This window comes from Coregonus lavaretus, assembly GCF_964263955.1.
Source record: "Coregonus lavaretus genome assembly, contig: HAP1_SCAFFOLD_55, whole genome shotgun sequence".
NCBI classification, from domain to species: domain Eukaryota; kingdom Metazoa; phylum Chordata; class Actinopteri; order Salmoniformes; family Salmonidae; genus Coregonus; species Coregonus lavaretus.
The window spans coordinates 953,895-964,868 of NW_028161934.1; the positions used below are offsets into that span (position 1 = coordinate 953,895).

A 10,974-nucleotide genomic window follows, 5' to 3' on the forward strand; every position below is an offset into this window, starting at 1 on the left:
TAGGAGACCTTACTGGCTGTGAGAAAACAGAAGAGTGTGAGGTCTGTGGTTGACATGACCTATAAGTACTGATGGGCAGAGCTGGCTTCCTGCCCCCATGATGCCTCTTCCTAACAACCAACACATCATTCGCTTCACAATAAAAATGTGTGAACATCTTTTTGGAGCACACTTAACATAAAATAATGAAAGTGTAAAGATATCCCTATTAAAATATGTTAAAATAAATGCAAAAACATAAATTGAACACACTAATAGTCCTATGGCTTCTGTACTTCCGTATGTCCCATCAGCTACACTAAAACCTGGTGAAGGGTTTTACAATAAATATGTGAACATATCTTAGGAGAAAACTAATTATACAAGAGGCCTATGCTCCTTATAAAAAATAGATTATTATTATAGATTTAAAAAACAGAATGAATGTGATAATCAGCAGTTGTTGACAGATAATGGATTGAATTGATTGATCTATTGAATACACATAGTATTGTTGAAACATTATTCTACATTATACAATTATTTAATGGATAATAGGAGTTAATTAAATAAGATACAGCTCTGAATACTCCACACCCCAGCACACACACACACACACACACACACACACACACACACACACACACACACACACACACACACACAGCACTCCTACTAAGAGACACTTGATACAAATGGATCCAGAGCTACATATTATGCTACACAGGTTATCATGGTATTCAGACTTTATTTAGGGATCTGGAACCAGAGCAGGAGATGAGGGAGATAAAAGACGACATGTTTGTTCTTTCTGGTGTTTTTTCAGAGACCCTGAATGAGCAAAGATCTTTCCACATAGACAGGAGTAAGGTTTCTCTCCAGTGTGTGTGAGCTGGTGTGTTGTCAGGTCTCCTGAATTCCTGAAACTCTTCCCACACTGATCACAGCTACAAGGCTTCTCTCCTGTGTGTATGCGTTGGTGTGTAGTCAGGGATAGTGAACGATTGAAGCTCTTCCCACACTGATCACAGCTATAAAGGCTTCTCTCCTGTGTGTATGCGTTGGTGTGCAGTCAGGGATCCTGAATGATTGAAGCTCTTCCCACACTGATCACAGCTATAAGGCTTCTCTCCTGTGTGTATGCGTTGGTGTATAGTCAGGTGTACTGATTGATTGAAGCTCTTCCCACACTGATCACAGCTATAAGGCTTCTCTCCTGTGTGTATGCGTTTGTGTATAGTCAGGGCTCCTGATTGATTGAAGCTCTTCCCACACTGATCACAGCTATAAGGCTTCTCTCCTGTGTGTATGCGTTGGTGTTTAATCAGGGATCCTGAATGACTGAAGCTCTTCCCACACTGATCACAGCTATAAGGCTTCTCTCCTGTGTGTATGCGTTGGTGTGTAGTCAGGGATCCTGAATGATTGAAGCTCTTCCCACACTGATCACAGCTATAAGGCTTCTCTCCTGTGTGTATGCGTTGGTGTGTAATCAGGTGTACTGATTGATTAAAGCTCTTCCCACACTGATCACAGTTATAAGGCTTCTCTCCTGTGTGTATGTATTGGTGTGTAGTCAGGGATAGTGAATGATTGAAGCTCCTCCCACACTGATCACAGCTATAAGGCTTCTCTCCTGTGTGTATGCGTTTGTGTATAGTCAGGGCTCCTGATTGATTGAAGCTCTTCCCACACTGATCACAGTTATATGGCTTCTCTCCTGTGTGTATGCGTTGGTGTGTAGTCAGGTATAGTGAACAATTGAAGCTCTTCCCACACTGATCACAGCTATAAGGCTTCTCTCCTGTGTGTATGCGTTGGTGTGTAGTCAGGGATAGTGAACGATTGAAGCTCTTCCCACACTGATCACAGCTATAAGGCTTCTCTCCTGTGTGTATGCGTCGGTGTGTAGTCAGGGATCCTGAATATTTGAAGCTCGTCCCACACTGATCACAGCTATAAGGCTTCTCTCCTGTGTGTATGCGTTGGTGTGTAGTCAGGTCTCCTGAACGATTGAAGCTCTTCCCACACTGATCACAGCTATAAGGCTTCTCTCCTGTATGTATGCGCTGGTGTACAGTCAGGTTTCCTGATTTCCTGAAGCTCTTCCCACACTGATAACAGCTATAAGGCTTCTCTCCTGTGTGTATGAGTTGGTGTGTAGTCAGGGATCCTGATTGAGTGAAGCTCTTCCCACACTGATCACAGCTATAAGGCTTCTCTTCTGGGTGTGTGCGTTGGTGTGTAATCAGGGATCCTGAATGATTGAAGCTCTTCCCACACTGATCACAGCTATAAGGCTTCTCTCCTGTGTGTTTGCGCTGGTGTGTAATCAGGGATCCTGATTGATTGAAGCTCTTCCCACACTGATCACAGCTATAAGGCTTCTCTCCTGTGTGTATGCGCTGGTGTTTAATCAGGGATCCTAAATAATTGAAGCTCTTCCCACACTGATCACAGCTATAAGGCTTCTCTCCTGTGTGAATGCGTTGGTGTGTAATCAGGGATCCTGAATGATTGAAACTCTTCCCACACTGATCACAGCTATAAGGCTTCTCTCCTGTGTGTATGCGTTGGTGTGTAATCAGGGATCCTGAATGATTGAAGCTCTTCCCACACTGATCACAGCTATATGGCTTCTCTCCTGTGTGTATGCGTTGGTGTGTAATCAGGTATCCTGAATGATTGAAGCTCTTCCCACACTGATCACAGCTATAAGGCTTCTCTCCTGTGTGTATGCGTTGGTGTGTTCTCATGGCTCCTGATTGATTGAAGCTCTTCCCACACTGATCACAGCTATAAGGCTTCTCTCCTGTGTGTAGGCGTTGGTGTGTTCTCAGGTCTCCCGATTGATTGAAGCTCTTCCCACACTGATCACAGCTATAAGGCTTCTCTCCTGTGTGTATGCGTTGGTGTATAGTCAGGTGTGCTGTTTGATTGAAGCTCTTCCCACACTGATCACAGCTATAAGGCTTCTTTCCAGTGTGAATCCGCTCGTGAATCATCAATTCCGTCTGTTTAGAAAAACTCTTCCCACAGCCAGAGCAGCGGTGGGGAGGTTTCTTCCCTATAAGTCTCTGCTTGTGTTTAGTGAGACGTTCTGATCTGGAGTGACTCTTCTGGAGAGACGTCTTGTCAGAATCGTGTTGTTGTTGAGCCTCCCCAGATGATAAGCCCTTCCCACTGAGAGAGCAATGGTTAGGGCTGTCCCCTGAGAAACAAAGATATTGAATAGCATGGACATCTGAAATCAGGCTACCTGATGGGACTTTGATAAATGCCAATCAAAATAAACGTACTACTACAGCGACTACATTATTTCTAAGAAGCATATTTGTTTCCGAATTCGGACATGTAAACTATTTATAAGATGCATACTTTCACTTTTTCCAAACTCACTGCACTCGTGCAAAAGAAGGAAGTTTGCGCTGCTCGTGCTAGCACATGCACAGATTAAATATGCCTACATGAATCTGATTAAGGCGTTTACGTGTCCTAATAATTCTAAAGATTGCTCAGAAAAGCAGGTGTTTTTAACAGCGTTGCTTCGATTGTCACCTTAAGCCAATTAAGATAAGCAGAGTAAGGTGTTTACATGACTAATGCCATTCTCAGCCTACGGCCATAACTAGTTTAATGTCAAATTATGAGTGTGCATGTAAACACTCATTGTAAAGCCCTAGTTATTTTGTTAGCTGAAACTATTCCTTAAAAAATATGTTTGCAAAAGAAATATTGAACATCTAATAGTCAAATCATAGAGTAAAAGCAGGTGAGCTGGTCCTAATCTTTGTAAATGTTATGCTGTTTTGTTGTGGAAAACTGAGCAAGTCAACCCTTTCACCCATACATAGACATGCTAGAAATCTTTTAACAAGTACATTTTTTTGTGAAGATTGCATTCAAAACAACCTTTCATTGCCTCTGTCACAAGCGGTTTTATGGCAGATTTAAAGGACTATTTCACCCATGTAATGCACTGGCTTTGTTGTTTTCAGCAGTCCCCTGTTACGTTCAACCATGTCACTTTATTTGGCACATAGCACTTAGTATAGTAATAGTTTTATTCAATGTCTTGAGATTGGAAAACATGTTTATGAAGTTGAACATGTGCTCTTTATGACCAAATGATAATTCGTTTTTTTCTTTTAATACCATGTTACACTTTTAAAAATGGGTGGAACTACCCAGATTTTCTCATCAATATATGATTAATCAATTAATGACTAAAGTGCATAAAGATGGCAGACTTCTGATATGATGTCATTGAAAATTGGGAACATGTTTACTGTGCTAATGACTAAACCAAAAAAACAGTAAAGGAGAGCAATGTACAATACAGTGAACTTAGCAAAACAAGAATTTGTGGTAAGTACATGCGGGCCGCCATCTTTATGCACCTCCACTATTGTTACAGAAGCAGACTGTAGTGTAATCTACACACCATGGTTCTTACTTAATGAAATCAAATCTCCATCTTCCTTCTCTTCTCCTCCTCCTCTCTCAGTTCCACTCTGCCCCGGTGTTTTCCTGCAGTCGACCAGACCCAGCAGTAAAGCGGTACCGGGAGGCGTTTGACCTGGGGACTCCGGGAGGGTGGAGGGGAACGGGCTAGCTTTGTCCTGTTGGCCACAATAAATATTAAACAGTTCATCATTAAACCAAATATTTGATTAATTTAGTCTACACCTCTGATTGATTTGGGTCTATCCTTAGAATATCTAATTTTTCCTCAAATGTTCAATCATTCACTACTTCCCACAAATCTAATAGCATTGGGTTGGTGGAGGCATGGGCTAGTCAGAGTTTCCACCATATTTATTATACCAGTCATTTCCTTTCAAAAAAGAGGAAGAGGCGACTTGAGGCTTATTTGATCGAATATAGGTTTCATAATGATTAGGTTGTTACGAGTGTACTGATAAAAGTAGGTCACGTGACATGCTGGAAACCCATCTTATTTAGGGGCTTCATAGCAAAGGGGGTGAATACATATGCACATACCACTTTTCCGTTATTTATGTTTTTGAAACAAGCTATGTTTTTCATTTCACTTCCCCAATTTGGACTATTTTGTGTATGTCCATCACATGAAATCCAAATAAAAATCCATTTAAATTACAGGTTGTAATGCAACAAAATAGGAAAAACGCCAAGGGGAATGAATACTTTTGCAAGGCACAGTATAATGGATAATCTTGTTTTCAAATCAGTGCACACTTTCAGAGTAACGAGAGATAATTAGGTATTATGAGAGATTCCAAAACATGATATAATAGTAGGTTCCTTTGTTGAAGGAAAATAAATCCTAACAAGTTGTACCGTTGTTTTTTTTGTCCAGCCATTTAAACCGAACACAGGAATGTGGAGGATCACAGATAATATAAACTTGGGCTAGACATTTCATACAACACAGCAGACCTATGCTGTTAAAAGGAAACCAGACTTACCGAATCCATCGTGGAAGCTATTGTTTCTTGAGCGTTTCTTACTAAGACTTTAAATGTGTAGGCTACAGTACAGTTACTATGTTGTCACAATGTTCAGATAAGGATTAGGGGGTTGCCAGGAGAGAATTCCAGTCTCAAGGCTGCAACTGATGCGCCCCTAGACAAGAGCAATCAAACATATTTTTAAATATCAAAACTGAATAAAGTTAGGACAAATAAACATCTCATGTAGCCTAATCTTACTTCAGAAAGTTCCTGGATAACATTTTACGTGATCTATAAAAGTTGAGTAAAGTCAAGAAAACGTTCAACAACACCCATTTTCACTAAGAATCCTGTTGTCTGCTATCACCTACTTTTACCTGACAGCCACTTGGAACACATGCGCAAAGCGGTTACATCTCAACAGCTAACTCTCGTGCGGGGGTTTCTGGGAATTACTGGTCCCGTTTTTTTGCTGCTGCTATAATGGATGCTATAATAGGACAAAGAGATATTTATACAATATATTTATTGCAACGGGTGCATCAAACCTAATTCACAAGTAATTCTCAATTGTTTTTATTTATTAACAAAGTCTTTCTTCTAAACTAAGCTACAGACAAATATACTGTATTTATAACTAACCCCCTTCTGTCTATGTATGGGTGCTTCTGCAACTACAGGCACTTCTATGTCCTCAGGGTCAATCTTTTGGATGTAATTTTGTAAATATTTTTTTGTATTATTCTTTATATGTGAGGTTCACACTACAATCATCCCAGATTTTTTTAACACCTCTCTATCAAGTATATTAGCTACTTTTCAGATGAATTTTATACCTCAACTTCACTGTATTGTCCTTGTCCCTGACCCAGACTTTTGAGCTTCTACTACGTTTTTCTATGAGAAAACAATAATTACACATTATATAATGTTATCTACTTAAATATCAAAATATACCTATCCTTTGGTAGTGGTGTCATTTCCACCACTAAGGGCAAATTCCTCATTAATAACGTTTTTTTTCTAGAGAATGTTAATTTAGTTACCATGGAAACGTATTGTGACACTGAAGCACATGGCTGCAGTGGACATTTTGTTCCAGATGTGATGTCCAGAAGTTGAAGAAAAATCGAGGTAAATATTGCTTGTGTAGAGAATATTTTCTATTGTCAGTCATTTCCAAACAGGTTATAATTTCTTTAATTTGTGGTAGAATTTTGAATAAAATGGTATACTTTATGTATTTAGTGTAAACTATATGCAAGCTGTAATAATAGGCAAAGAATGCTAAGCAGCCTGTCATTTTCCATCACAAACTTAACTGTGGTGGAAATGACAGAACGTAGTGGAAATTACACAAATCCATGTTATTAGTTTTTATTTTATTTTATTTCAGGCTTATTTAATCATGTTTTAAATTCATTTCATCTAGAAAAGGCTCCAAGGTGTGCACAAGTTGAAAATAACTTGAAGAATGTTATTGTTTCAAAATGCCATCATTGCAGAGTTAAAGCACAAGTATCAAAAAATGCACAGTGCCAAAGACAAACAAGTGACTTCAAAAAATAAATGCTCAATAAATGCCTGGTCAAAGCCGCAAACAGAGCATTTTTGATTTTCAGCAAAAGCAATGAAGGCAAATGAAAGCAGGCCAACAAGTCTTCAATACTCCAGGAAAAAAGCAGTGTAACAGAATTAGCACAGCCACAGAAGAGAAAAATCACTAGATTCTATGAACGTGATGACAACAGTAAAGCAACAACATGGAAAAAGGACTCACTAACGAGGAACAAGAAGAAAAAGTGCTTCTTGAATGGCACAATTCAGAACCTTTATCAGAAGTTTAAGAGGGAATATTCAGAGATTAAAATGGCTTACTATGAATTCTGCAAAAAACTTCCCTTTTGGCTTGTCAAGCCAACAGTCCAGGATAGGGACACATGACTCTGCAAAACCCACACTAACCTCCAGTTCATGGCGGACAAACTACAGTATCACAAAGTGATCAGCTGCAGCAACATTGAGAACCTTTATTGAGTCTTTGTGCTGTGAGAACCTGAAGAAAGAGTGCACGTACAGAGAGTGCACACTTTGCCAGGCAAAAGAGCTTAAACATCTGACATGGAGCAGACATGGTGGTTTGAGTGGGAAAACAAAGGAGCTTAAAACATCTGACTGATGCTGGTGAGCAGACATGGTGGTTTGAGTGGGAAAACAAAGCTGGAGAGAGACAATAGAAAAACAAAGAGAGTAACATGGAGAAGAAGTTCACTGTACATTTGACAGTAAAATAAAATATGTGTGGCACACTGCAGATTGTACTGGTGGACTTCTCCAAAGGATTGAAAGAGAAGTTGGGGAAACACGTGTACAACATTCGACACCAATACTCCAAACTGAGAGAATTAAAAGAGAATCTGCAGAAAGAGGATATCATCGTGCATATTGACTTTGCAGATAACTACCTGTGTAAATACACCAGTGAAATCCAGGCCGCTCACTTTAGTGATTCTCACAAGCAGGTGACCCTCCACACCGGTGTTGGATATACCACAAATGATACAGTTTCCCTTTGCTCACTGAGCTCTTCTATGTGGCATGACCCCTCTGCTATCTGGGCCCATCTCTCATGGCATGACCCCTCTGCTATCTGGGCCCATCTCTCATGGCATGACCCCTCTGCTATCTGGGCCCATCTCTCATGGCATGACCCCTCTGCTATCTGGGCCCATCTCTCATGGCATGACCCCTCTGCTATCTGGGCCCATCTCTCATGGCATGACCCCTCTGCTATCTGGGCCCATCTCTCATGGCATGACCCCTCTGCTATCTGGGCCCATCTCTCATGGCATGACCCCTCTGCTATCTGGGCCCATCTCTCATGGCATGACCCCTCTGCTATCTGGGCCCATCTCTCATGGCATGACCCCTCTGCTATCTGGGCCCATCTCTCAAAAACACTGGCCTACTTCCTTGAGCTCTGCCCATCGGCTACTTTTGGAATCTTACGTTGTCTTATATGAATTAATTAAATGGTTGTTGTTCAAAATGTTTGAAATAACATATTTTCATACGTTTATTTTTACATAGATGTCATTTCCACCACACCTTGTAATTTCCGCCACACCCATATTTTTGAGGTAAATTAGTATTGTTATGATGTGTTTTCTGGTAGAGGAATTCAGGATGCAAGAGAATAGTTAAACACTTAGATGGAGAGTTGGTACAAAGTATTTAATATTACAGTACCGGATTCACATGACAAGCGGTACGTAAGTAGCCTATTGTCATTTGAATGAAAGGCATACAAAATATATCAGTTTATATACAGCTTTGCAAGCTAATTCCATCCAACAGTTGCCAACCATTATTGAGTGTCACTCATCACCTACAATAGCATCCCCCTATATGGTATAGTGTTGCACCCTAGTCAGTATATTCCATGACGTACTCCTTCTAAGATTAGCACCAGTGGCATCCCATCCTTCCTGGCCCGCATACCTTCTGGCACCCACCAGTGACAGAAATAAATACATGGAATGTCCTCATCCTCCCAATCCCATGCAGCTCACAATATAAAAGACAATAACAAATCCTGTATAAAAAGACATCAATATTAAGTATAATTTACATTGATTGATTTGTTTTAGATATGATTTCCCTATGGTTGTTATCATAATCTCACAAGAAGTTTGGGTGGAAATAACTTATTTTCCATGATAAATAAATGTTTTCAGCTGTAACAAAGGCAAGTTTATACATTCAGGCGTCATGTTGAATTATTAATATTAGGAAAACCACTTAAAATAATATTCAATACAAGTTCATGTACAACTGCAACTGCATAAGAAATGTGTTATAAATTAATTTCATGATATTTCATTTTCAACTAAAATGGAGGTTTGATGACGTGATGGAAATTCCATTTATTTATGGCTGTCTGGGAAATAGTACTATCACAGCCCTTATCAGATATTGTTTCTAGACAAATCAAAGACAAGATTAGCGAGCTAATGACAAGCTCATCTCTGCTGCCTGGATGCTTTCACGTTTCTCTCGTCTGGGTTTCTTGCTGTTAGCGAGCGAGCACATGGACAAGCAGTAGCTTACTGCAGTAGTCAGATTACACCAATTATCAACATTTTATTTTTACACTGCACAAATATTTGAGAACAGTCAGCCCTCGAATGCTAGCTAACTAACATTAGTTGATTGTAACATTGACAATGTCTTTATGCATACTACAGGTTTGGAGGCCACTCTAAAGATGAACCCTTTATCCTGACACCTCTGGAGCAGTGCTGCAGGTAAAACATTGGTGAATGATAAAGCATTAAGGTGCAATAAGTAGTGTTATCATGAATATAGTCACATGTAAAGGGTGTTGTTCAGTCAAACACACTAGAGTAGAGAACATGAATACAAAATATAATTTATTCACTTTCACTCCATTTCTCTCGCTCGCTTTCTCTCTCCAGGATCCTCCTCTCCACCCTCTCAGGGCTGGGCATCTCAGGCTCTGCACACTCTTGGATTGCATCCTAATTAGCCATCCTCTGTAGCTCAGCTGGTAGAGCACGGCGCTTGTAACGCCAAGGTAGTGGGTTCGATCCCCGGGACCACCCATACACAAAAATGTATGCACGCATGACTGTAAGTCGCTTTGGATAAAAGCGTCTGCTAAATGGCATATTATTATTAATTGGAAGGCCGCTCCTACCAGGTGACGTGGAGAGGATATGTGTCTCCACCACATACTCCCACAACTGGTGTCCCCCAGGGCTCCTCTTCTCTCTCTACACCAAGTCACTCGGCTCCGTCATACCCTCACATTGTCTCTCTTATCATTGTTATGCGGATGACACTCAACTACTTTTATCCTTCCCTGCCTTCTGACCCAGGTGGCGTCACGTGCCTAGCAGATACAGTTGAAGTTGGAAGTTTACATACACCTTAGCGAAATAGATTTAAACTCTGTTTTTCACAATTCCTGACATTTAATCCTAGTAAAAATTCCCTGTTTTAGGTCAGCTAGGATCACCACTTTATTTTAAGAATGTGAAATGTCAGAATAATAGTAGAGAATCATTTATTTCAGCTTTTGTTTCTTTCATCACATTCCCAGTGGGTCAGAAGTTTACATACACTCAATTAGTATTTGGTAGCATTGCTTTTAAATAGTTTAACTTGGGTCAAACGTTTAAGGTAGCCTTCCACAAGCTTCCCACAATAAGTTGGGTGAATTTTGACCCATTCCTCCTGACAGAGCTGGTGTAACTGAGTCAGGTTTGTAGGCCTCCTTGCTCGCACATGCTTTTTCAGTTCTGCCCACACATTTTCTATAGGATTGAGGTCAGGGCTTTGTGATGGCCACTTCAATACCTTGACTTTGTTGTCCTTAAGCCATTTTGCCACAACTTTGGAAGTATGCTTGGGGTCATTGTCCATTTGGAAGACCCATTTGCGACCAAGCTTTAACTTCCTGACTGATGTCTTGAGATGTTGCTTCAATATATCCACATAATTTTCCTTCCTCGTGATGCCATCTATTTTGTGAAGT

General features: G+C 40.3%; 1 protein-coding gene across 1 annotated transcript in view; it reads right to left on the reverse strand.

Moving 5' to 3' along the window:
- Window positions 1-730: 730 nt before the first annotated feature.
- Window positions 731-10,974, reverse strand: part of LOC311119879 (uncharacterized protein) — a gene marked incomplete at its 3' end in the record, with an annotated part of 19,182 nt that continues 8,938 nt past the window's right edge. The window contains exons 2-4 of the mRNA XM_084194530.1: window positions 4,436-4,601; window positions 2,345-3,190; window positions 731-738 (exon numbers count right to left, since the gene is read on the reverse strand). Of these exons, the coding sequence (XP_084050656.1) occupies window positions 731-738; window positions 2,345-3,190; window positions 4,436-4,601 (1,020 nt within the window). The remainder of the gene's footprint in view (window positions 739-2,344; window positions 3,191-4,435; window positions 4,602-10,974) is intronic.